We start from the raw sequence: 27,097 nt of genomic DNA, 5'->3' as shown, positions 1-27,097 counted from the left end.
GGTATCTTACACCTCTCCCAGGGACGCAATGGGGAATGTGCACATTCCTCATCCACGCACATGCCAGGCACAATCCTACTTATTCCCTCTATCTGGCCTTCAATTCCCGGCTACCAAAAGTAGCTCCGTGCTCCTTCCTACATTCGGAATACATCTGGGAGTCCTTCGTGTGACTGTTCCAATCATTTTTCTCGCGGATGTGGATGAATAATTACCCTCATCCCCCCCCACAACGGACAACCGCCCTGTGCTCCCCCTTCAAGTCCCCCCTGGAAATGTCCGATTCTAATTCCGGAAAATTTCCTTCGACCTGCCCCCTGTGGTGATCACAAGTTAACTAGATGCAATACAACTGAGACCATGTGTTGTTACTCGTGTCTTAATAAAGCTCGTAGTCTCAAATGTGGAGAAGATGCTTTATTGTGAATTCGTTCTCTCTTCAGAGCTGTTACCTACGGCTACCTTCAGTGCTACTTGCTGGTGTGTATCTGTGTCCTGCTCCAAGTTCTGCCCTCTGTGAAGTGTGTCCTCACTTCCTGTCCCCGTCTATTTATATGGCTCTCCCGTGCTCCCTCTAGTGTTTGCTCAGTTGTATTGCATCTAGTTAACTTGTGATCACCACACCCCCTTCAATACAATTCCCTTCCCCGTCACGGGATCGTTCCTGGTCTGCCTTTCTGCCCTGAGCCGCAGCCACTGGAACCTTCCAGATCTGGGCGCAATGAAAGATATCGGGAGGGGTTCTGATATCGGGAGGCGTGGCCCCTCCCCCCCCCCCCCCCCTCTCCCGGCAGCGGGATTTTCCCTCCCGCCAGCCGGCCAATGGGGTTTCCCATTGCGGGCATGCCGTCGCCGTTGGGAAATCTCCGCGGGCGTGAGCGCCGGCGAAACGGAGGATCCCGCGGGGGGGAGAAGCCAGGAATGGGCGATGCTGTCTGACCAGCTGGCGGAGGCAGACGTGGCTGGTCTGTAAGACCGAGATAGTCAGGGGTTACGGGGAGAAGGCAGGAGAACGGGGATGGGGAAAATATCAGCCGTGATTGAATGGCGGAGCAGACTCGATGGGCCGAATGGCCTAATCCTGCTCCTCTGTCTCGCGGTCTTGTGCATCCACATTCGGTCTTCTATGTACAAGGGTTGGGACTAGAGAAAGGGCAAAAGCTCGCAAAGTTGCCATGTCACGTCTCACATGTCACGTGACTCGGCTCTTAAAGAGATATCGCGCACAGCAGCAATAACCCAGATATATAACTGCACGAATACCAGCAGGCCCCAGAATATGTGGCGGTTCTGCGTGACCTTTCAACTCGGTGAAGGTGCTGGCCAAAACCTTTCCGCTCCATTATTAAGATAGCACAATGTCAACTACACTACAAGCAGATGCCCCCTTGGGAGGGTATCAATTCCGGGCCATAGTTTCACCCTCCGTTCCATCTTTACCGATAGCGTCTGCTCTCTTCCGACCTAAAAGAAAAAAAACAAGGTTTTAAACGTTCTGTTTGCCTTCACTCCCTATGTGCGTTGACCACATCAACAGGAATCCACAGAATATTCTTATCAGACCCGGGGAGTGTGCCAGAGTATGCAGGGTGTTCCCCGGGGGAGTGTGCCAGTATTTACAGGGTGTTCCCCGGGGAGTGTGTCAGTATTTACAGGGGGTCCCCGGGGAGTGTGTCAGTATTTACAGGGTGTTCCCCGGGGAGTGTGTCAGTATTTACAGGGGGGTCCCCGGGGAGTGTGTCAGTATTTACAGGGGGGTCCCCGGGGGAGTGTGCCAGTATTTACAGGGTGTTCCCCGGGGAGTGTGTCAGTATTTACAGGGGGGGTCCCCGGGGAGTGTGTCAGTATTTACAGGGTGTTCCCCGGGGAGTGTGTCAGTATTTACAGGGAGTCCCCGGGGAGTGTGTCAGTATTTACAGGGGGTCTCCGGGGAGTGTGTCAGTATTTACAGAGGATCCCCGGGGAGTGTGTCAGTAATTACAGGGGGTCCCCGGGGAGTGTGTCAGTATTTACAGGGGGGTCCCCGGGGAGTGTGTCAGTATTTACAGGGGGTCCCCGGGGAGTGTGTCAGTATTTACAGGGGTTCCCCGGGGAGTGTGTCAGTATTTACAGGGGGTCCCCGAGGAGTGTGTCAGTATTTACAGGGGGTCCCCGGGGAGTGTGTCAGTATTTACAGGGGGTCCCCGGGGAGTGTGTCGGTATTTACAGGGGGGTCCCCGGGGAGTGTGTCAGTATTTACAGGGGCCCCCGGGGAGTGTGTCAGTATTTACAGGGGGTCCCCGGGGAGTGTGTCAGTATTTACAGGGGGTCCCCGGGGAGTGTGTCGGTATTTACAGGGGGGTCCCCGGGGAGTGTGTCAGTATTTACAGGGGGTCCCGGGGAGTGTGTCAGTATTTACAGGGGGGTCCCGGGGAGTGTGTCAGTATTTACAGGGGGTCCCCGGGGAGTGTGTCAGTATTTACAGGGGGTCCCCGGGGAGTGTGTCAGTATTTATAGGGGGTCCCCGGGGAGTGTGTCAGTATTTATAGGGGGTCCCCGGGGAGTGTGTCTGTATTTACAGGGGGCGGAGCGAGAGAGAGGCAGAGCAAGAGAGAGAGAGAGCGAAGTTGGGAGCAGAGTGAGAGATGGTGTGGGGTGAGCTGGATGGAGGGAAGGGGGAGAGAGAGAGAGAAGAGGATGAGAGGGGGGAGGGACGGAAGGAGGCTCACAAGAGTGAAGGTGAAGGAGTGCGACAGAGATAGGAGAGAGTGGGGTGGAGACACATAGAAAGGGCAAGAGAGAGAGGGAGAGAGAGATGGGGAGAGGAGGTGGGCCTTGACTTGGACTCTTCAATCTCGGATGTGCCTCACTGACCCTGTGAGTGCCTTGTTGATGACGTCACCGACACTCTCATACATCACTTGCCTCTTCTCCGTTGAGTACAGGAATATACCACCCCCAATAGGATGACCATGATCAGTCCCACTGCAATGGCGGCTGTCGTACTGCCGTATGTTTCCTTGACAACGGTCCCTTCATCGTTCTGGGACTCTGTGGGATTCGGGCAGTTTTCCCGCTGTGATTCGGAGACCCCCATGCCGCAGTCTCCTCTCACATGATTCATGGCCGCACCCACACCCTGTCCTGTGCTTTCTGTAACTGCAGGGAACACAAATAGTGCGTGGTCACAGACATTAGGAGACCTTTCGGCCCAACATGTCCGTCCTGCCCCACCCACCGCCTCTCCTGCCTTCACCCTCCGACCCAGGTGTTATCATTTACCCCCCCCTCGGACGCTCCTTTGGGAAGCCAGGATTGAGTCTGCCTCCGCTTACCCTCAGACAGAACCTTCCAGATCCTAACCACCCACTCACTAAACAAGAAGCAATTTTCCACCTGCATTACCTTGGTTTCTGTTGTCATTCTATCCCAAATCCACCCCCCCCCCCCCCCACCTCGTTACTGACCCCCTCTGCCCACCATCGGGAACAGTTTGGCCTGAATCACTCTCCTCTCCGCCCCTCGGGAATTCACAGGCGCCGAGGATGGTCCAGCTAAGTCAGGAGGCTTGTTTGTGTCTGTGTGTGTGTGTGACTATGTGTGACTGTGTGTGTGAGAGAGACTGTGTGTGACTGTGTGTGTGAGAGAGACTGTGTGTGACTGTGTGTGTGTGAGAGAGACTGTGTGACTGTGTGTGTGTTAGAGAGACGCTGTATGACTGTGTGTGTGAGAGAGACTGTGTGACTGTGTGTGTGAGAGAGACTGTGTGACTGTGTGTGTGAGAGAGACTGTGTGACTGTGTGTGTGAGAGAGACTGTGTGACTGTCTGTGTGAAAGAGACTGTGTGTGACTGTGTGTGAGAGAGACGGTGTGTGACTGTGTGTGACTGTATGTGTGAGAGAGACTGTGACTGTGTCTGTGTGTGACTGCGTGTGTGAGAGACTGTGTGTGTGCGACTGTGTGTGATTGTATGTGTGAGAGAGACTGTGTGTGACTGTGTGTGTGAGAGAGACGGTGTGACTGTGTGACTGTGTGACTATGTTTGTGAGAGAGACTGTGTAACTGTGTGTGACTGTCCGTGAGAGAGACTGTATGACTGTATGTGTGTTACTGTGTGTGAGAGAGTCTGTGTGTGACTGTGTGACTGTGTGTGTGTGTGTGACTGTGTGTGTGACTGTCTGTGACTGTGTGTGAGAGAGACTGTGTGTGACTATGTGTGACTGTGTGTGTGACAGAGGCTGTGTGTGACTGTGTGTGTGACTGTATGTGACTGTGTGTGTTTGTGTGTGTGACTGTGTGTGATTGTGTGAGTGAGAGAGACTGTGTGTGTGACTGTGTGTGTGTGACTGCATGTGACTGGATGTGACTGTGTGTGACTGTGTGTGTCTGTGTGTGTGACTGTGTGTGATTGTGTGAGTGAGAGAGACTGTGTGTGTGACTGTGTGTGTGTGACTGCATGTGACTGTGTGTGACTGTGTGTGTCTGTGTGTGAGAGAGACTGTGTGTGACTGTGTGTGTCTGTGTGTGTCTGTGTGTGACTGTGTGTGAGAGAGACTGTGTGTGACTGTGTGTGTGACAGAGACTGTGTGTGACTGTGTGTGTGACTGTGTGTGATTGTGTGAGTGAGAGAGACTGTGTGTGTGACTGTGTGCGTGTGACTGCATGTGACTGGATGTGTGAGAGAGCATGTGTGTGACTGCATGTGACTGTGTGTGACTGTGTGTGTCTGTGTGTCTGTGTGTGTGAGAGAGACTGTGTGTGAGTGTGTGTGCATGTGACTGTCTGCGACTGTATGTCTGAGAGACTGTGTGACTGTTTGTGTGTGACTGTGTAAGACTGTGGGCGGAATTCTCCGCTCCAGGGAAAAATCGGGAGGGCCGTCGTGAACTCGGCCGAGTTTCACGACGGCCTCGGAGGCCGCTCTTCGCCCCCTAGTCTCCCCTCCCGGCAGGGCTAGGAGCGGAGCTCCATAAATCTCGGCCGCGGGGGCGTTGCGCCAAGAATGACGCGGCCGGCGCGCCTAATGACGTCAGCCACGCATGCGCAGGTTGGCCGGCTCCAACCCGCCCATGCGCGGGTGACGTCATGATGCTGACGGCACGGAACCCGTGCATGCGCGGTGGCCGTCTTTCCCCCTCAGCCGCCCCGCAAAATCAAGCCGCCACGTCTTGCGGGACGCCGCCCGACGATCGGTGGGCACCGATCGCGGGCCTGTCCCCTCCCGAGCACAGTCGTGGTGCTCTCTCCTTGCTAGGCCACCTACAAGCCCCAAACGGGCTTCTCACTCCCGTTTCATGACGGCAGCGACCAGGTGTGTTTGCCGCCGTCGTGAAACGGTCACGAACGGCAGGCCGCTCGGCCCATCCGGGTCGGAGAATCACCGTTCGCCGTGAAAAACGGCGAGCGCCGATTCTTCCGAGCGGCGGGGGGGAGAATCGCGGGGGGTGCCCGGGGGGGTGTGAAATTTGTCGGGGGCCCTCCCGCGATTCTCCCGCCCGGCGTGGGGAGTGGAGAATCACGCCCTGTATGTTTGAGAGAGTCTGTGTGTGACTGTGTGTGTGAGAGAGTCTGTGTGTGTGAGAGAGTCTGTGTGTGACTGTGTGTGTGAGAGAGTCTGTGTGTGACTGTGTGTGTGAGAGAGTCTGTGTGTGACTGTGTGTGAGAGAGTCTGTGTGTGACTGTGTGTGTGAGAGAGTCTGTGTGTGACTGTGTGTGTGTGTGTGTGTGTGACTGTGTGTGTGAGAGAGTCTGTGTGTGACTGTGTGTGTGAGAGAGTCTGTGTGTGACTGTGTGTGTGAGAGAGTCTGTGTGTGACTGTGTGTGTGAGAGAGTCTGTGTGTGACTGTGTGTGAGAGAGTCTGTGTGTGACTGTGTGTGTGAGAGAGTCTGTGTGTGACTGTGTGTGAGAGAGTCTGTGTGTGACTGTGTGTGAGAGAGTCTGTGTGTGACTGTGTGTGTGAGAGAGTCTGTGTGTGACTGTGTGTGAGAGAGTCTGTGTGTGACTGTGTGTGAGAGAGTCTGTGTGTGACTGTGTGTGAGAGAGTCTGTGTGTGACTGTGTGTGAGAGAGTCTGTGTGTGACTGTGTGTGTGAGAGAGTCTGTGTGTGACTGTGTGGGAGAGATTCTGTGTGTGACTGTGTGTGAGAGAGTCTGTGTGTAACTGTGTGTGTGTGTGTGTGTGTGTGTGAGAGAGTCTGTGTGTGACTGTGTGTGTGTGTGTGACTGTGTGTGTGAGAGAGTGTGTGTGTGAGAGAGTCTGTGTGTGACTGTGTGTGTGAGAGAGTCTGTGTGTGACTGTGTGTGTGAGAGAGTCTGTGTGTGACTGTGTGTGAGAGAGTCTGTGTGTGACTGTGTGTGAGAGAGACGCTGTGTGACTGTGTGTTAGAGAGACTGTGTATGACTGTGTGTGTGAGAGAGAGACTGTGTGACTGTGTGTGTGTGAGAGATGCTGTGTGACTGTGTGTGTGAGAGAGAGACTGTGTATGACTGTGTGTGTGAGAGAAGACTGTGTGACTGTGTGTGTGAGAGAGACGCTGTGTGACTGTGTGTGTTAGAGAGACGCTGTATGACTGTGTGTGTGAGAGAGACTGTGTGACTGTGTGTGTGAGAGAGACTGTGTGACTGTGTGTGTGAGAGAGACTGTGTGACTGTGTGTGTGAGAGAGACTGTGTGACTGTCTGTGTGAAAGAGACTGTGTGTGACTGTGTGTGAGAGAGACGGTGTGTGACTGTGTGTGACTCTATGTGTGAGAGAGACTGTGACTGTGTCTGTGTGTGACTGCGTGTGTGAGAGACTGTGTGTGTGCGACTGTGTGTGATTGTATGTGTGAGAGAGACTGTGTGTGACTGTGTGTGTGAGAGAGACGGTGTGACTGTGTGACTATGTTTGTGAGAGAGACTGTGTAACTGTGTGTGACTGTCCGTGAGAGAGACTGTATGACTGTGTGTGTGTGTGACTGTGTGTGTGTTACTGTGTGTGAGAGAGTCTGTGTGTGACTGTGTGTGACTGTGTGTGTGTGTGACTGTGTGTGAGAGAGACTGTGTGTGACTATGTGTGACTGTGTGTGTGTGTTACTGTGTGTGAGAGAGTCTGTGTGTGACTGTGTGTGACTGTGTGTGTGTGTGACTGTGTGTGAGAGAGACTGTGTGTGACTATGTGTGACTGTGTGTGTGACAGAGGCTGTGTGTGACTGTGTGTGTGACTGCATGTGACTGTTTGTGTGAGAGCGATTGTGTGTGTTTGACTGTGTGTGCCTGTGTGTGAGAGCGACTGTGTGTGACTGTGTGTGCGTGTGACTGTCTGCGACTGTATGTCTGAGAGAGACTGTGTGACTGTGTGTGACTGTGTGTGTGAGAGAGACTGTGTGACTGTCTGTGTGACTGCGTGTGATTGTGTGTGTGACAGAGACTGTGTGTGACTGTGTGTGTGACTGTGTGTGTCTGTGTGTGTGAGAGAGACTGTGTGTGACTGTGTGTGTCTGTGTGTCTGTGTGTGTGAGAGAGACTGTGTGTGAGTGTGTGTGCATGTGACTGTCTGCGACTGTATGTCTGAGAGACTGTGTGACTGTTTGTGTGTGACTGTGTGTGACTGTGTGTGTCTGTGTGTCTGTGTGTGTGAGAGAGACTGTGTGTGAGTGTGTGTGCATGTGACTGTCTGCGACTGTATGTCTGAGAGACTGTGTGACTGTTTGTGTGTGACTGTGTAAGACTGTGGGCGGAATTCTCCGCTCCAGGGAAAAATCGGGAGGGCCGTCGTGAACTCGGCCGAGTTTCACGACGGCCTCGGAGGCCGCTCTTCGCCCCCTAGTCTCCCCTCCCGGCAGGGCTAGGAGCGGAGCTCCATAAATCTCGGCCGCGGGGGCGTTGCGCCAAGAATGACGCGGCCGGCGCGCCTAATGACGTCAGCCACGCATGCGCAGGTTGGCCGGCTCCAACCCGCCCATGCGCGGGTGACGTCATGACGCTGACGGCACGGAACCCGTGCATGCGCGGTGGCCGTCTTTCCCCTCAGCCGCCCCGCAAAATCAAGCCGCCACGTCTTGCGGGACGCCGCCCGACGATCGGTGGGCACCGATCGCGGGCCTGTCCCCTCCCGAGCACAGTCGTGGTGCTCTCTCCTTGCTAGGCCACATACAAGCCCCAAACGGGCTTCTCACTCCCGTTTCATGACGGCAGCGACCAGGTGTGTTTGCCGCCGTCGTGAAACGGTCACGAACGGCAGGCCGCTCGGCCCATCCGGGTCGGAGAATCACCGTTCGCCGTGAAAAACGGCGAGCGCCGATTCTTCCGAGCGGCGGGGGGGGGGGGGGGGGGGGGGGGGGGGGGAGAATCGCGGGGGGTGCCCGGGGGGGCGTGAAATTTGTCGGGGGCCCTCCCGCGATTCTCCCGCCCGGCGTGGGGAGTGGAGAATCACGCCCTGTATGTTTGAGAGAGTCTGTGTGTGACTGTGTGTGTGAGAGAGTCTGTGTGTGTGAGAGAGTCTGTGTGTGACTGTGTGTGTGAGAGAGTCTGTGTGTGACTGTGTGTGAGAGAGTCTGTGTGTGACTGTGTGTGTGAGAGAGTCTGTGTGTGACTGTGTGTGTGAGAGAGTCTGTGTGTGACTGTGTGTGTGAGAGAGTCTGTGTGTGACTGTGTGTGTGAGAGAGTCTGTGTGTGACTGTGTGTGAGAGAGTCTGTGTGTGACTGTGTGTGAGAGAGTCTGTGTGTGACTGTGTGTGTGACTGTGTGTGTGAGAGAGTCTGTGTGTGACTGTGTGTGTGAGAGAGTCTGTGTGTGACTGTGTGTGAGAGAGTCTGTGTGTGACTGTGTGTGAGAGAGTCTGTGTGTGACTGTGTGTGAGAGAGTCTGTGTGTGACTGTGTGTGAGAGAGTCTGTGTGTGTGACTGTGTGTGTGAGAGAGTCTGTGTGTGACTGTGTGTGAGAGAGTCTGTGTGTGACTGTGTGTGAGAGAGTCTGTGTGTGACTGTGTGTGAGAGAGTCTGTGTGTGACTGTGTGTGAGAGAGTCTGTGTGTGTGACTGTGTGTGTGAGAGAGTCTGTGTGTGACTGTGTGTGAGAGAGTCTGTGTGTGACTGTGTGTGAGAGAGTCTGTGTGTAACTGTGTGGGAGAGATTCTGTGTGTGACTGTGTGTGAGAGAGTCTGTGTGTGACTGTGTGTGTGTGTGTGACTGTGTGTGTGAGAGAGTCTGTGTGTGACTGTGTGTGTGAGAGAGTCTGTGTGTGACTGTGTGTGAGAGATTCTGTGTGTGACTGTGTGTGTGAGAGAGTCTGTTTGTGACTGTGTGTGCGAGAGAGTCTGTGTGTGACTGTGTGTGTGAGAGAGTCTGTGTGTGACTGTGTGTGTGAGAGAGTCTGTGTGTGACTGTGTGTGAGAGATTCTGTGTGTGACTGTGTGTGAGAGATTCTGTGTGTGACTGTGTGTGTGAGAGAGTCTGTGTGTGACTGTGTGTGAGAGATTCTGTGTGTGACTGTGTGTGTGAGAGAGTCTGTGTGTGACTGTGTGTGTGAGAGAGTCTGTGTGTGGCTGTGTGTGTGACTGTCTGTGTGTGACTGTGTGTGAGAGAGTCTGTGTGTGACTGTGTGTGAGAGAGTCTGTGTGTGACTGTGTGTGAGAGAGTCTGTGTGTGACTGTGTGTGAGAGATTCTGTGTGTGACTGTGTGTGTGAGAGAGTCTGTGTGTGACTGTGTGTGAGAGAGTCTGTGTGTGACTGTGTGTGTGAGAGAGTCTGTGTGTGACTGTGTGTGTGAGAGAGTCTGTGTGTGACTGTGTGTGTGAGAGAGTCTGTGTGTGACTGTGTGTGTGAGAGAGTCTGTGCGTGACTGTGTGTGTGACTGTGTGTGTGAGAGAGTCTGTGTGTGACTGTGTGTGTGAGAGAGTCTGTGTGTGACTGTGTGTGTGAGAGAGTCTGTGTGTGACTGTGCGTGTGACTGTCTGTGACTGTGTGTGAGAGAGTCTGTGTGTGACTGTGTGTGAGAGATTCTGTGTGTGACTGTGTGTGTGAGAGAGTCTGTGTGTGACTGTGTGTGTGAGAGAGTCTGTGTGTGACTGTGTGTGTGAGAGAGTCTGTGTGTGACTGTGTGTGTGAGAGAGTCTGTGTGTGACTGTGTGTGTGACTGTCTGTGACTGTGTGTGAGAGATTCTGTGTGTGACTGTGTGTGAGAGAGTCTGTGTGTGACTGTGTGTGAGAGAGTCTGTGTGTGACTGTGTGTGTGTGACTATGTGTATGAGAGAGACTGTGTGACTGTGTGTGATTGTGTGTGACTGTATGAGAGAGAGTCTGTGTGTGACTGTGTGTGTGAGAGAGTCTATGTGTGACTGTGTGTGTGAGAGAGTCTGTGTGTGACTGTGTGTGAGAGAGTCTGTGTGTGACTGTGTGTGAGAGAGTCTGTGTGTGACTGTGTGTGAGAGAGTCTATGTGTGACTGTGTGTGTGAGAGAGTCTGTGTGTGACTGTGTGTGAGAGAGTCTGTGTGTGACTGTGTGTGAGAGAGTCTGTGTGTGACTGTGTGTGTGAGAGAGTCTATGTGTGACTGTGTGTGTGAGAGAGTCTGTGTGTGACTGTGTGTGTGAGAGAGTCTGTGTGTGACTGTGCGTGTGACTGTCTGTGACTGTGTGTGAGAGAGTCTGTGTGTGACTGTGTGTGAGAGAGTCTGTGTGTGACTGTGTGTGAGAGAGTGTGTGTGACTCTGTGTGTGTGTGTGACTGTGTGTGAGAGAGTCTGTGTGTGACTGTGTGTGAGAGAGTCTGTGTGTGACTGTGTGTGAGAGATTCTGTGTGTGACTGTGTGTGAGAGAGTCTGTGTGTGACTGTGTGTGTGTGACTATGTGTATGAGAGAGACTGTGTGACTGTGTGTGATTGTGTGTGACTGTATGAGAGAGAGTCTGTGTGTGACTGTGTGTGAGAGAGTCTGTGTGTGACTGTGTGTGTGTGACTATGTGTATGAGAGAGACTGTGTGACTGTGTGTGATTGTGTGTGACTGTATGTGTGAGAGTCTGTGTGTGACTGTGTGTGAGAGAGTCTGTGTGTGACTGTGTGCATCTGACTGTGACTGTATGTGTGAGAGAGACTGTGTGTGCCTGTGTGTATGAGAGAGACTGTGTGTGACTGTGTGTGATTGTGTGCATCTGACTGTAAGTGTGAGAGACTGTGTACGCCTGTGTGTGTGAGAGAGTCTGTGTGTGTGAGAGAGTCAGTGTGGGACTGTGTGTGTGAGAGAGACTGTGTGTGACTGTGTGTGTGAGAGAGTCTGTGTGTGTGAGAGAGTCAGTGTGTGACTGTGTGTGTGAGAGAGACTGTGTGTGACTGTGTGTGTATGTGACCATGTGTTTCTGTGTGTGTGTGACTGTATGTGTGAGAGAGACTAATGTGTGTGTGACAATAATAATAATCGCTTATTGTCACAAGTCAGGGGCTGGTTTAGCTCACTGGGCTAAATGCTGGCTTTTAAAGCAGGCCAGCAGCACGGTTCGATTCCCGTACCAGCCTCCCCGAACAGGCGCCGGAATGTGGCGACTAGGGGCTTTTCACAGTAACTTCAGTGAAGCCTACTCGTGACATTTTCACGTGGGCTTCAATGAAGTTACTGTGAAAAGCCCCTAGTCGCCACATTCCGGCGCCTGTTCGGGGAGGCTGGTACGGGAATTGAACCCGCGCTGCTGGCATTGTTCTGCATTACAAGCCAGCGATTTAGCCCACTGTGCTAACTGTGTGTGTCTGTTTGTGTGTGTCTGTGTGAGTGTGGCTGTGTAACTCTTTGTTACTGTGTGTGTGCAAGTCTGTCTGTGTGTGAATGCATGTGGGGGTGAATGTGTGTGTGCCTCTGTGGGTGGGTGTGTGGCTCTGTGGGTGGGTGTGTGGCTCTGTGGGTGGGTCTGTGACTCTGTGGGTGGGTGTGTGTCTCTGTGGGTGGGTCTGTGTCTCTGTGGGTGGGTGGGTGGCTTTGTGGGTGGGTCTGTGTCTCTGTGGGTGGGTCTGTGTCTCTGTGGGTGGGTGGGTCTGTGTCTATGTGGGTGGGTGGGTCTGTGTCTCTGTGGGTGGGTGGGTTTCTCTGTGGGTGGGCCTGTGTCTCTGCAGGTTGGTGGGTGTCTCTGTGGGTGGGTGTGTGTCTCTGCGGGTGGGTGGGTGTCTCTGTGGGTGGGTGTGTGTCTCTGTGGGTGAGTGTGTGTCTCTGCGGGTGGGTGGGTGTGTCTCTGTGGGTGGGCCTGTGTCTCTGTGTGTGGGTCTGTGACTCTGTGGGTGTGTGTGTGTCTCTGCGGGTGGGTGGGTGTCTCTGTGGGTGGGTGTGTGGCTCTGTGGGTGGGTGTGGGCTCTGTGGGTGGGTGTGTGGCTCTGTGTGTGGGTCTGTGACTCTGTAGGTGGGTGTGTGTCTCTGTGGGTGGGTCTGTGTCTCTGCGGGTGGGTGGGTGTCTCTGCGGGTGGGTCTGTGTCTCTGTGGGTGGGCCTGTGTCTCTGTGGGTGGGTGTGTGTCTCTGTGGGTGGGTGTGTGTCTCTGTGGGTGGGTGGGTGTCTCTGTGGGTGGGTCTGTGTCTCTGCAGGTTGGTGGGTGTCTCTGTGGGTGGGTGTGTGTCTCTGTGGGTGGGTGGGTGTCTCTGTGGGTGGGTGGGTGTCTCTGTGGGTGGGTGGGTGTCTCTGTGGGTGGGTGTGTGTCTCTGTGGGTATATGTGTGTCTCTGTGGGTGGGTGGGTGTCTCTGTGGGTGGGTGGGTGTCTCTGTGGGTGGGTGTGTGTCTCTGTGGGTGGGTGGGTGTCTCTGTGGGTGGGTGGGTGTCTCTGTGGGTGGGTGGTGTCTCTGTGGGTGGTGGGAGATCTATTGTCTGCCCTGCCCTTCCACAACCAGTCAATTGTAACCTTTGCCCTTTGACACGCACCTGGTGTTAGGGTCAGACTCGGATCCTCCGCGTCCAGTTGTCCATTTGGCCTAGTCAGAGCTGGGCTGAAGGGGTCACCGGTCGAATAGCCGAATCCTCTGTTCGACGTCCAAGTCACATCTGTCCTTTGGGTGGGACCGACGCTCCCGGCAAACGCTGAGGCCACCCGCTTTTCAACTGTGGGCAATTTCCTGGCAGGACCCTTCCCCTTTCGAACGCATTTAACTACGAAATAAGACATCAATGAATGTAAAATCCACTCTGCAGAGATTTTTTATTATTCTTCAAAGAGATTCACTGCCACACGGCCACGATCTGTCCCCACCCCTCATTGCCCTTGACCTGGCGGATTCATTCAGGCATTTCAGGGGGCAGCTACAGTCAGTCACTTTGATGTGGGTCTGGAGTCACATGGGCGAGGCTGGCAGGTGAGTGAACCAGCTGGGATTTTTTTTTTTACGACAATTGATCATAGTCCACCACCATTCACTCCCTCCACCACCGGCGCACAATGGCAGCCGTGTGTACCGTCTACAAGATGCAGGAACTGATCAAGGCCCCTTAGGCAGCACCTTCCAAACCCACGGCCTCTACCATCTAGGAGGGCAAGGGCAGCAAATACCTGGGAACCCCACCACCTGGAGGTTCCCCTCCCAGTCACTCACCACCCCGACTGGGAAATATATCGGCCGTTCCTTCACTGTCGCCGCGGCAACACCCTGGAACTCCCTCCCCAACAGCACAGTGGGTGTACCTACACCACAGGGACTGGCAGCGGCTCAAGGTGCCGGCTCACCCACCACCTTTCCAAAGGGCAATTAGGGGTGGGCAATAAATGTAGGGCCACACCCCTCAAATTAATTTTTTTAAATAGCTGGCAGCCTCTCTGATTTTATTAATTAACTGAATCCAACAGCCTAGGTGGGAATTGAACCCATGTCAGCCACAGCAATAGATGGGGTTACCATGATCGCTCAGCCGCTCCAGGCCAGTGCTCCTGTGTCTCGTGGTGTGAACGACAGTCCCAGTCGGCCCCAGACAGCAGCTCAACGCTGTCCCAGTGTCACACTTAGTTATCCCCGCCTCCTCCTCCAGCCTTGTCTCGCAGCCCACAGGCATTGCACAAGAGGAGGACGTGCCGGCTCTCTATAACCCATCCCGGTTGATCCCTACTCTCCATCCCTCACTCCCTAACCCCCCCCGCTTCAGAGAAATCCCAGGAAATCTCCCCACAGCCCAGCTTATCGGTCGGAATCGAAATGGTGACACAGAGTGGAGTTCGAAGCCAGGCCTGTCACCCTGTGTAAGGCAAAAGGAAAGATTTGCATCTATATAGCGCCAGGTTCCTACAGGTTCAGGACCTCCCAGGGTGCTCCACAGCCAATGCAACGTAGTCGCAGTTGCAATTTAGGTTAGGAAAGCAAGTGGCCTGTAGACCTGAGAATTGCCCCTAGGTCTAGCGTGGGCTTTCCTCCGGGTGCTCCGGTTTCCTCCCACAAGTCCCGAAAGGCGTGCTCGTTAGGTGAATGGGACATTCTGAATTCTCCCTCTGTGTACCCGAACAGGCGCCGGAATGTGGCGACTAGGGGCTTTTCACAGTAACTTCACTGCAGTGTTAATGCGATGTGACAGTAATAAAGATTATTATTATCAAAGGGTCACCTGATAAGGGCAGCATGGTAGCATGGTGGTTAGCATCAATGCTTCACAGCTCCAGGGTCCCAGGTTCGGTTCCCGGCTGGGTCACTGTCTGTGCGGAGTCTGCACGTCCTCCCCGTGTGTGCGTGGGTTTCCTCCGGGTGCTCCGGTTTCCTCCCACAGTCCAAAGATGTGCGGGTTAGGTGGATTGGCCGTGCTAAATTGCCCGTGGTGTCCAAAAAAGTAGGGTTAAGGGGGAGTTGTTGGGTTACGGGAATAGGGTGGATACATGGGTTTGAGTGGGGTGATCATTGCTCGGCACAACATCGAGGGCCGAAGGGCCTGTTCTGTGCTGTACTGTTCTCAATTCTCTCAAGGTGCCTGGGTCAGCCTAAGAGTTTGCAGAGACCCGCGTGGAGGTCAGCAGAGAGGTAGCTCCAAGTCCGGCCGTTAGATCATAGAATTTACAGTGCAGAAGGAGGCCATTCGGCCCATCGAGTCTGCACCGGCCCTTGGAAAGAGCACCCTAATTAAGCCCCACACCACCACCCTATTCCCGTAAACCGGGAACCCCACTTAACCTTTTTTTGGGCACTGAGGGTAATTTAGCACAGCCAATCCACCTAACCTGCACACCTTTGCAGATCGTTGTGTGCGACCAATAAATGTAGACTAACTACAAGCCCATCCCTCGTACCCTTGAAGTGAGTGTAGCTCTCAGCCTCGTAGAGGGGGCATTTAAGAGTCAGTCACATTGTGGTCAGCCTGGAGTCACATGTAGGCCAGAGCGTGGGGTAAGGACGGCAGATTATCAATTACCATCTCCCCCCCCTCTCCTCCCCTTGTCTAGGCTTAGGTCATGCATTGACCCACACGGGGAGGAATACAGCCTTAGACAGGTTAGTAACGCTGTGCACGGTGAGTAATAGATTTACCTTTACGGTCCAGGAAGTTTTGAAGATTCTTTACCCATTTCTCAGTGGGATCGGCGCAGAAGGACTCCGATTTTTTTCCACGAAATCTAGAATATTGTCAAATGGACAGGTGAAAAAACAACTAGAATTGAACGGCGCTGGAGTGGGGACGTTCGACCCCTCCCACCTGCATTGCATCCGGTCCTGGGAACCACTCTTTGGGAAGGATGTGAAGCATGAGGAAACCACGGAAAGCAAGGAAATTGGGAATGTGGTCCGCATGTGGTTGCATGTTTTTAAAAAAACGTCATCATGGAAACGGTAGCAGAGATAGGTTGGCTGCGTTTATGGATCTAGTGTTTTGATTTGTTAATAAGCCCAGAAACACTGTAAACAGATGTTTACCTTGGGCAAGTTGGTAACAAAGGGGGTGGAATCTCAGCAGTTTGAGTGTAGGTGTTAAAGGTTCAAAGGCGAGCTCATGAAAGGTTAGTTAAGATACAGAAAGGTCAAAGGGGGAAACCAGTATATGAGGGGCAAGTTCAACAGAGCTGGTTTTGAGAATTTACATAGCTGGCAGCTATGTGAACTCCCAACAAGCTGTGCCTGGAGAAAAACTTGTTTGAGAAACCAGTTGTTCTGTCGTAAGTTAACCCAGAACGATGTAAGTGCCGTGTGTGGTAACTATTGCTGGATTTTGCCAATTTATTTTAAAGCATATGGGGTGTTGTTTGGGGAGGTTGAGCTCTGAAGTTGGAAACATAGAGGGATTTGGAACTGGGTAAGCTTAAAGATATACTCTGGACAGTATGTGTTTTATTCTTAAATAAACGTTTATTGTGTTTAAAATCATCACGAAACGTCCGGGACGTCGTTTACCATTTTTTCCTCACATTCTCCCAAATTACAAAACACAGTTGGGGGCAGGCATTCAAAGCTTCCAATCGGGGATTTGGAATGCCTTGGCGGCTAGCCACCACCCTCCCAAGGGCAACTATGGAAGGGCGCTAAATCCTGGCTGAGCCATCGGTGCCCACGAATTTTTAAAAATCGGCTGTGCTCTTAACAGAAGGCATTGGAGGGGGTGCAGAGAGGATTCGCGAGAATGGGCCCAGGAATGAGGAAGTTCGGTTGAGCGGAAAGATTGGAGGAGCCTGGGACCGCATTCCCGAAACAGGAGGGGGGGCGAGGGGAGATTTGATCAAAGTTTTCAAACATCAGGAGGGATCCGGACTGGGCCGATCTGGAGAAACTGGTCGAAGGGTCACGCACGAGAGTCGATCAGATTTAAGGCGACTGGGAGATAAAACGGAGCTGAGAAATGCTTTTCGCCCGACGGGGAGGTTCGGATCGGGAACGGGCTGCCCCTGAGAGTGTGGTGGGGGCTGGCCCAGTCGAGGATTCCAACGGGGGAATTGGAAGAGTTCCCAAGGGGAGCACAATGGTTACCTGGGAAGGGTGGGGGCAGGGGGCAAGAGCGAGCCGGGACAGATACGATGGGCTGAACGGCCTCGTAATTCCCAATGTCAGGCTTCATATTCCCAGCTAAGAGCAGAAGATGAATGGAAGTGCAATAGTTTTCTTTTTATTGGTTCATGGGCTGTGGGCGTCGCTGTGCCGGCATTTATTGCCCATTCCTGAGGGTATTTAAGGGTCAATCGCATTGGCTGTGGGTCTGGAGTCACATGTAGGCCAGACCGGGTAAGGACGGCAGATTTCCTCCCCTGAACCCGTTGGGGGTTTTACAACAATCGACAATAGGCTTTCTGGTCATCATTAGATTTTCAAATCCAGGTTTTTTTTAAATTGAATTACAATTTCACCATCTGTCATGACGGCATTTGAACCCGGGTCCCATGAGCCTTGGCTCTCCGGGTTACTAGTCCAGCGACAATACCAGTGGTTAGCACTGTTGCCTCACAGCACCAGGGTCCCAGGTTCGATTCCCGGCCTGGGTCACTGTCTGTGCGGAGTCTGCCCGTTCTCCCCGTGTCTGCGTGGGTTTCCTCCGGGGGCTCTGGTTTCCTCCCACAGTCCAAAGATGTGCGGGTTAGGGCGGATTGGCCGTGATAAATTGCTCTCAGTGACCAAAAAAAAGGTTGGGTGGGGTTTACTGGGTTACAGGGATAGGGTGGGGGGTGTGGGCTTGGGTAGGGTGTTCTGTCCAAGGGGCTGATGCAGACTCGATGGGCCGAATGGCCTCCTTCTGCATTGTAAATTCGATGATTACACGTTTGGGAGGTGACGAGTTAACGTTTTCGCTCTCAATTTTGAACTCGTAGTTCTCTGAATTTGGCCAATTGGGCAATTGCATTCCACACGACGTTTGCTCATCACGGTGAGAGGTGTGGGCGCAGGAATGTTGTGATTTAGTTCTTGAGGAAAAAAACCTTTCCTGCTGGCGGCTGAGGGGGTGTTGAACCAGGAGACATTGCCTCCAAATCCAAGCCATGTCATTCGGGAGAGGGATTCGATCAACAGCTCAGGGCCCAGATGGCTCTTGGAGGATGTGGTTCTCCCTCATAAGCAGAAATGAAAATGCTTCCCAAGTCAATTAAGGCATAGACGATTTTCTAAATGGGGAAATGCTCAGGAAATCATAAGACAATAAGACACAGGAGCAGAATTAGGCCACTCGGCCCATCGAGTCTGCTCCGCCATTCAATCATGGCTGATATTTCTCTCCTCCCCATTCCCCAGCCTTCTCCCCATAACCCCCGACCCCCTTCTTGATCAAGAGCCTATCTATCTCTGTCTCAAAGACACTCAGTGATTTGGCCTCCACAGCCTTCTGCGGCAAAGAGTTCCACAGATTCACCACCCTCTGGCTGAAGAAATCCCTCCTCATCTCTGTTTTAAAGGATCGTCCCTTTAATCTGAGATGGTGTCCTCTGGTTCTAGTTTTTCCTACAAGTGGAAACATCCTCTCCACGTCCACTCTATCCAGGCCTCGCAGTATCCTGTAAGTTTCAATAAGGTCCCCCCTCATCCTTCTAAACTCCAACCAGTACAGACCCAGAGTCCTCAACCGTTCCTCATACGACAAGTTCTTCATTCCAGGGATCATTCTTGTGAACCTCCCTCTGGACCCTTTCCCAAGGCCGGCCCATCCTTCCTTAGATACGGGGCCCAAAACTGCTCACAATACTCCAAATGGGGTCTGACCAGAGCCTTATACAGCCTCAGAAGTACATCCCTGCTCTTGTATTCTAGCCCTCTCGACATGAATGCTAACATTGCATTTGCCTTCCTAACTGCCGACTGAACCTGCACATTAACCTTAAGAGAATCGTGAACAAGGACTCCCCAGTCCCTTGGTGCTTCTGATTTCCGAAGCATTTCCCCTATTAGAAAATAGTCTCTGCCTAGATTCCTCCTTCCAAAGTTCATAACCTCACACTTTTCCACATTGTATTCCATCTGCCACTTCATTGACCACTCTCCTAGCCTGTCCAAATCCTTCTGCAGCCCCCTTGCTTCCTCAATACTACCTGTCCCTCTACAGATCTTTGTATCATCTGCAAACTTAGCAACAGTGCCTTCAGTTCCTTCTTCCAGATCATTAATGTATATTGTGAAAAGTTGTGGTCCCAGCACAGACCCCCTCAGGCACACCACTAGTCACCGGCTGCCATCCTGAAAAAGACCCCTTTATCCCCCCACTCTCTGCCTTCTGCCAGTCAGCCAATCCTCTATCCATGCCAGGATCTTACCCTGAACACTATAAGCTCTTGACCTATTTAACAGTCTCCTATGCGGCACCTTGTCAAAGGCCTTCTGGAAATCTAAATAAATCTCGTCCACTGGTTCTCCTTTGTCTAACTTCCTTGTTACCTCCTCAAAGAGCTCTAACAGATTTGTCAGACACGACCTCCCTTTGACAAAGCCGTGCTGACTCAGCCCTATTTTACCATGCACTTCCAAGTACTTCGCAATCTCATCTTTAATAACAGACTCTAAAATCTTACCAATGACCGAAGTCAGGCTAACCGGCCTATAATTTCCCGTCTTCTGTCTCCCTCCCTTCTTAAACAGGGGTGTTACATTAGCCACTTTCCAGTCCTCTGGAGCCCTTCCTGCCTCTAGTGATTCCTGAAAGATCATCACTAATGCCTTCATAATCTCCTCAGCTATCTTTTTTAGAACCCTGGGATGTAGACCATCCGGTCCAGGTGACTTATCCACCTTCAGACCTTTCAGTTTCCCCAGAACCTTCTCCTTAGTAATGGTCACTGCACTCACCTCTGCCCCCTGGTTCTCCTGGAGCTCTGGCATCCCACTGGTATCTTCCACCGTGAAGACTGATGCAAAGTAACTACTCAGTTCCTCTGCCATTTCTTTGTTTCCTGTTATTACTTCTCCAGCCACATTTTCCAGTGGTCCAATGTCTATTTTTGCCTCTCTCTTACCTTTTATATATTGAAAAAAATCTCTTCCTATCTTCCTTTATATTACTAGCTAGCTTGCACTCGTACTTCATCTTCTCCCCCCTTATTGCTGTTTTAGTTGTCGAAGGGATTTGGGGGTCCTTGTTCACGATGCTCTTAAGGTTAACATGCAGGTTCAGTCAGCAGTTAGGACGGCAAATGCAATGTTCGTGTGGAGGAGGCCAGAATACAAGAGCAGGGATGTACTTCTGAGGCTGTGTAAGGCTCTGGTCAGACCCCATTTGGAGTATTGTGAGCAGTTTTGGGCCCCGTATCTAAGGAAGGATGTGCTGGGCCTTGGAAAGGGTCCAGAGGAGGTTCACAAGAATGATCCCTGGAATGAAGAGCTTGTCGGTTGAGGAACGGTTGAGGAGGTGGAGGTGGGGGGGGCGCAAAGAGTACGGGAACGGGGAATCAGTTGCATAGTTTTTTCACAGGGCTGGCAGACCGTATGATGGGTCGAACGGCCTCCATATGATTACAAGGGTCCGAATTCTGGCCTCCAAATGGGTTCCTGCCCCGTTGATACCCTCAGGAGCTCTGTTGCTGGTCTCGAGAGGTTGACAGTGCAGCCGAGGGCTCCCAATAATTTCCCCTTTCTGAGTAATCCCCGGCAGTATTGAGCTGAAGCCTGAAGGTACTCACATGATGGCCTCTTTGCCACTCCCGCACATTGACCCCTTGTTGTAGCTCTTCATCAAGCAGAAGTATTTCTTGCCAATTTCTCTGTTGTACTGTGAGCAGCAGAAGTGCTGGAGATTCGATGCTTTATCACCGGTCACTGCTGGGGGAGACAGAAGGGGCGGAGAAATTATCTTTGGCTTCGGTCCGAGGCAGCTCCGCCCTCAGCCGCCTGCGTCACTTGGCGAAGCGATGGGGAGCTGAGTAATCGATCCTGAGGCAACTCGTTGGCCGGGAATTGGGACCACTCAGGGGTGCAATCGGGCCTATCAATTTTAGGCTTTATTTCCTCTCAGTTGCTGTCTTGAGCGACATGTAGGGGGCGATTCTCCGATCCCCGCGCCGGGCCGGAGAATCGTCGCGACCGTGCCACGACGCCCCGATGCCGGAGCGCGATTCTCCGAGGTGCGGAGAATCGGCGCCATTTGCCGATTCTCCGGTCCGGATGGGCCGAGCGGCCGCGTCCTGGTCGCTGCCGGCGGGAACTCTTCGCGGACGGTCCGGGGGGGGGGGAGGGGGGGGGGGGCTGTGGGTGGGGGAGTGGGGCTCCTTCACCGGGAGGGGGGGGGGCCTGTGGGTGGGGGAGTGGGGCTCCTTCACCGGGGGGGGGCCTCCGATGGTGTCTGGCCCGTGATCGGGGCCCACCGACCGGTGGGCCGGCCTCTTCCCCCCCCCCCCCCCCCTGGGGCCTACTTTCTGGCACGGACGGCCCCTGAACACCGACGCCATGTTGGTCAGGGCCGGCGCGCCACAGAAGTCCCCCGCACATGCGCGGGTTGGGGCGGCGCCCATTTGGCACCGTGAAAGGAGGCTGGAGCGGCGTGAACCGCTCCAGCGCCGTGCTGGCCCCCTCTGGGGGCCAGGATTGGTCATACCCGGGCCCGGTTCGCGCCATCGTGAAATGTGACGGCGTTCACGACGGCGCGAACACTTGGGCTCCATATCAGAGAATTGCCCCCATCGAGACTTCGAAAATAGAAGAGGAGGAGGCCATTCGGCCCTTCGAGCCTGCTCCGCCGTTCAGTACAATCATGGCTGGTCCAAACCAATAGCCTGTCCCGCCCCATATCCTTTGATCCCCTTCACCCCAAGAACGATATCTAACTGCTTCTCAAAAACAGACAATCATGCACAGCAAGATCCCATCAAAACTCTCCTGGTTTTATCGTTGTCGGCTGAAGGAGAAATATTGGGACGCAGGGAAACACTCTGCTCCCCCTCCTTCTGGACCTGCCGGGTTCAATTGTTCCGCATTTGATTACGTGCGTCCGCTTACTCTTGATGCTCACTGTGCTTGATTGGTTAAGCCTGGGTGTGCACACGGAGCCAAGCCCGAGCAGACATGCAGGGGACACTGGAAGCTGAGTCGGAAGCACGGGCGCAGTCACGTCAACAAAACCCGGTTCGTAAAGGTGACGCACGGGGTAGCTGGTGTGACCTCCGGGTCGATGAGGGATGCCAAGTATGCATTCCCCGCCCCCAAAATATCGGGTGGGCGCGTGGGGTGGGGTCGGTGAGGGAAGGGTTACAACATGTGATGAAAACTGCGACGGCGGTGACTCAGAATGGACAGCCCTGCTCTGTGCATGTGTGTGGGATTGGCCTTCAGAAGCAGATGTGTCCGAGACTGTCCCAGCCTGGGATAGGCTGTCTCTCTGTAGACGGCGAACCGACACGGCCAGTCACTTCGAAACCCTCCAAAAAAAGCAGAAGTTCTTCTTCCCTAACTTTGCTAAACAGTGAGATGTAACTCCCCCCCCCCCCCCCCCAGCCCCTGAACAATAGCATCTTGTAACATCACGTTTTCATAGAATTTACAGAGCAGAAGGAGGCCATTCGGCCCACCGAGTCTGCACCGTCTCTTGGAAAGAGCACCCCACCCAAGCTCAACACCTCCACCCTATCCCCATAACCCAGTACCCAACACTAAGGGCAATTTTGGACACTAAGGCAATTTAGCACGGCCAATCCACCCTAACCTGCACATCTTTGGACTGTGGGAGGAAACCGGAGCACCCGGAGGAAACCCACGCACACACACGGGGAGGACGTGCAGACTCCGCACAGACAGTGACCCAGCCGGGAATCGAACCTGGGTCCCTGGAGCTGTGAAGCAATTGTGCTATCCACAATGCTACCGTGCTGTTGTTTACCCTGTCACTGGATATGGGAATCCCCGGGCGAGGCGCGGCATTCATTGCCCGTCCCTAATTGCCCCCTTGAACTGAGCGTCTCGGTCGGCCATTTTGGAGGACAGTTAAGAGTCAACCCCATTGGCTGTGGGGTCTGGTTTAGCACACTGGGCTAAATCGCTGGCTTTGAAAGCAGACCGAGGCAGGCCATCAAACGCGGGTTCAATTCCCGTAGCGGCCTCCCCGAACAGGCGCCGGAATGTGGCAACTAGGGGCTTTTGACAGTAACTTCATTTGAAGCCTATTTGTGACAATGAGCGATTTTCATTTCATTTCATGGAGTCACATGTAGGCCTGACCGAGGCAAAGATGGCAGATTTCCTTCCCTCAAGGGGACATGGGTTTTTACGATAATCGATGATATCGCCATCACTGGGACTGGCTTTCAATTCCTGATTTATTTATTGGGTTTAGATTCCACTGGGCCTCCACATTACCAGTCCAGTGACGTCTCTATGTCACGGAGAGGTTAGTTTAGCTCAATTGGACTGGACGGCTGGTTCGTGATCAAGAGCGTAGGCCAACAGCGTGGGTTCGATTCCCGTACCGGCTGAGGTTGCCCGTGAAGGCCCCGCCTCCTCAACCTTGCCCCTCGCCTGAGGTGGGGTGACCCTGAGGTTAAATCACCACCCGTCAGCTCTCTCCCACCCCCCCCCCCTCAAAGGGGAGTGCAGCCTGAGGCAACTTAACACCACCTTCCCTGCCAATTGGGACAGATCAAATCGGTTAGCACCGCTGCCTCACGGCGCCAGGGACCCGGGTTCAATTCCGGCCTCGGGTCACTGCCTGTGCGGAGTCTGCACGTTCTCTCCCCGTGTCTGCGTGGGTTTCCTCCGGGTGCTCCGGTTTCCTCCCACAAGCCCAAAGATGTGCAGGTTAGGGTGGATTGGCCGTGATATGAAAATGAAAATGGCTCATTGTCACGAGTAGGCTTCAAATGAAGTTACTGTGAAAAGCCCCTAGTCGCCACATTCCGCCGCCTGTTCGGGGAGGCCGGTGGGGAATTGAACCGTGCTGCTGGCCTTGTTTTGCATTACAAGCCAACTGTTTAGCTCACTGTGCTAAACCAGCTCCTCTGGGGGAGGGGGAGGGGGGGGACGTAATGGATATAAATTGCCCCTTAGTGCCCAGTGATGTGCAGCTTGGGTGGGGTTACGGGGATAGGGCAGGGGATTGGGCCTAGGTAGGGTGTTCTTTCAGAGGGTCGGTGCAAACTCGATGGGCCGAATGGCCTGCTTCTGCACTGTAGGGATTCCAGAGACTGAAATCCCCTGATTACAGACCATTATCTCACTCGATTAGATTGCTACAGTTCTATTCTGAAGTCTATTAGCTCAGAGAAAGTTCCCCTGATCCGTTGTCAATCAGGCCATTGTCTGCATTGTTGACGGCTGTTTTTGAGCTGTGACTGGGACTGTCACAGAGAACATTGTGTCTGAATGTCTTTCTATTTCCCAACACGGAATGGAGCCCCGACAAGCAACTGCTTTCGCAGACAAAAGTTGAATCAGCAATCTCTCCTCGCCAACTTATTGTTTGTTAAGTTTATTTCGAGTTTGAACTGGTTCTTGAGGGTGTCCAGGTTAACACCGGCCGTACATGAGGCAGTGCGCAGTGTCGGCGATGTCGCTTTTCAGACGAGGGGCGCGATCTAGCGGAAAAATAACAGTCAACAGGGGCCCTGCCCGTATGAGGTAGGATGAGGGGGGCTCGAGGAGTGAGTTGGGGTATTTGGGGGGGGGGGGGGGGTCAGAGGTCGCCCCTCCCCTGTGCCGCCCACTCTCCAGTGGCCGCACCTTCAGCAGCCGCCGGCCAGGAACGAACCGCATTCCGCTTTTTGACCGCGACGCCTGAGCCAGCGAGCGCTGCGGCCCCAAACGGGGCGCCACCAACGGCGAACCTGCATTTCCCTAGCGCCTCTCGCAACGTCCCCAATGTGCTTTCGGGCCCAGGCGGCCCCTTACTGAGGTGCGGCCACCGTTGGTCATGTCGTAACGGCAGCCGTTGTGCGCACAGCAAGATCCCGCAGGCAGCGCCGTGGTAACGACGTAGATCTTCTGTTTTTAGTGACGTCGATTGGGGGATAATTATTGACTGGGATATCAGGGAGAACTCCTCGCCGACCCACCTCTGAAATAATGGTCACGGGATCTGTTACGCCCCCCCCCCTCCCCCCTCCCCCCCCCCCCCTCCCCCCCCCCTCCTCCCAGGGCTGACGGGACCTCAGTTTAACATCTCCTGTGAAAGGCAACACCACCGACAGTCCAGCACTCCCTCAACGCTCCACTGCAAGGGGAAGCTGGCTGTACGGTAGAGTTTCGAGAGTGAAGTCTGAGACCATGGATTCTGATTCTGAGAGGGGGGGGGAGAGAGATAGAGAGAAAGGAAGACATAGAGAAAGAGAATGGGAAGATAGAGGTAGAGAGAGAGAGAGGGAGATGGGGAGAAAGAGAACGAGAGATAGAGTGAGAGAGGGAGATAAAGAGAGAGAAATAAGGGGCGTGAGAAAGAGAGAGGGGGAGTTGGGAAGAGATAGAGGCGATAGAGCGAGAGATAGAGAGCGCAGGAGAGAGAGAGAGAGAGAAGGGTAGGGAGAAGGAGAGACGTGGAGAGAGAAAGCGAGATGGAGAGAGTGAGAGGCAAAGAGAAAGGGAGAAAAAGGAGAGGTAGAGAAAGAGAAAGTGTGTGGGTGAGACAGAGAGATAGAGAGCGTGAGGGAGAGAGAGAGAGCGAGAAGGTTAGAGAGAAAGAGAGACGTGGAGAGAGAAAGTGAGATGGAGAGAGTGAGAGGCAAAGAGAAAGGGAGAAAAAGAAGGAGAGAGGTAGAGGAAGAGAAAGTGTGTGGGTGAGACAGAGATAGAGAGAGTGCGTGAGGGAGAGAGAGAGAGCGAGAAGGGTAGAGAGAAAGAGATGTGGCGAGAGAAAGAGAGATGGATAGAGTGAGAGGCAGAGCGAAAGGGAGAAAAAGAAGGAGAGAGGAAGAGAAAGTGTGTGGGTGAGACAGAGATAGAGAGAGTGCGTGAGGGAGAGAGAGAGAGCGAGAAGGGTAGAGAGAAAGAGAGATGTGGCGAGAGAAAGAGAGATGGATAGAGTGAGAGGCAGAGCGAAAGGGAGAAAAAGAAGGAGAGAGGAAGAGAAAGTGTGTGGGTGAGACAGAGATAGAGAGAGTGCGTGAGGGAGAGAGAGAGAGCGAGAAGGGTAGAGAGAAAGAGAGATGTGGCGAGAGAAAGAGAGATGGATAGTGTGAGAGGCAGAGCGAAAGGGAGAAAAAGAAAGAGAGAGGAAGAGAAAGTGTGTGGGTGAGATAGAGAGAGTGCGTGAGGGAGAGAGAGAGAGCGAGAAGGGTAGAGAGAAAGAGAGATGTGGCGAGAGAAAGAGAGATGGATAGAGTGAGAGGCAGAGCAAAAGGGAGAAAAAGAAAGAGAGAGAAAGAGAATGTGTGGGTTAGACAGAGAGAGTGCGTGAGGGAGAGAGAGAGAGAGAGAAACAGAGAGTGTTAGCCACTGCGTAACAGTTGAAACAATAAGCTGGGTGATCAATATTGACCACGACAGCTTCACCCACATCGCTGTCAATTTAATAAAAAGTTTAAAAACCCCCAATCCACCATGGAGGGACTTTTCTTTATTCTGCCCTGGTGTGTGGGTGTCGATGGGCATTTGTCGCTGTCCCTAATTGCCCTGGAACTGGGAGGCTTGCTGGGCCAGAGAGGTATTTAGGGGTTAACATCACGGTCTGGAGTCACGTGTAGGACAGACCGGGTAAGGGCGGCAGACCTCCTCCCTTAAAGGGGCATTAGTGACCAGGATGGGTTTTTGTAACAATCGATCAGAGTTGCCACGGCGGCCATGATGTGGCCATGATGTGCCAACCTCTGTTGGCCACCAGGACCGTGTATCGGTAGCATGGTGGTTAGCATAAATGCTTCACAGCTCCAGGGTCCCAGGTTCGATTCCCGGCTGGGTCACTGTCTGTGCGGAGTCTGCACGTCCTCCCCCTGTGTGCGTGGGTTTCCTCCGGGTGCTCCGGTTTCCTCCCACAGTCCAAAGATGTGCGGGTTAGGTGGATTGGCCATGCTAAATTGCCCGTAGTGTCCTAAAGAGTAAGGTTTAGGGGGGGGGTTGTTGGGTTACGGGTATAGGGTGGATACGTGGGTTTGAGTAGGGTGATCATGGCTCGGCACAACATCGAGGGCCGAAGGGCCTGTTCTGTGCTGTACCGTTCTATGTTCTATGAGAGGGGACATACCTGACTCCAAGGCCAGCAGGTATAAGACGGCTGCGCAAGCTGCCACCTGCCACTCAATCCTCTCCATCCTCCCGCAGGTTCGAACCCTCCGACCTCCGATCAGAACATAACGGCTGAGATTCCGGAGAGAGGGAAAAAAATCCCAGCCGGGGC

At 53.4% G+C, this 27,097-nt stretch overlaps 1 protein-coding gene across 3 annotated transcripts; it reads right to left on the bottom strand.

Moving 5' to 3' along the window:
• Positions 1 to 504: 504 nt before the first annotated feature.
• Positions 505 to 27,097, bottom strand: LOC119958420. 3 transcript variants are annotated; one of them, XM_038786941.1, is made up of 6 exons: positions 26,945 to 27,097; positions 20,469 to 20,607; positions 15,418 to 15,503; positions 12,845 to 13,069; positions 2,905 to 3,138; positions 505 to 1,464 (listed from the first exon to the last, which is right to left on the bottom strand). In XM_038786941.1, the coding sequence occupies exons 1-6, from the start codon at positions 27,009 to 27,011 to the stop codon at positions 1,400 to 1,402; spliced, it is 816 nt and encodes a 271-aa protein (XP_038642869.1). In that variant the 5' UTR covers positions 27,012 to 27,097; the 3' UTR covers positions 505 to 1,399. The 3 variants fall into 3 exon arrangements, with proteins under 3 accessions (XP_038642869.1, XP_038642870.1, XP_038642872.1); XM_038786942.1 differs by having other exon boundaries at positions 20,469 to 20,604; XM_038786944.1 differs by lacking the exon at positions 2,905 to 3,138.

Source organism: Scyliorhinus canicula, chromosome 29, assembly GCF_902713615.1.
Source record: "Scyliorhinus canicula chromosome 29, sScyCan1.1, whole genome shotgun sequence".
Classification (NCBI taxonomy): domain Eukaryota; kingdom Metazoa; phylum Chordata; class Chondrichthyes; order Carcharhiniformes; family Scyliorhinidae; genus Scyliorhinus; species Scyliorhinus canicula.
This window is presented reverse-complemented; position numbering and strand designations above follow the sequence as displayed.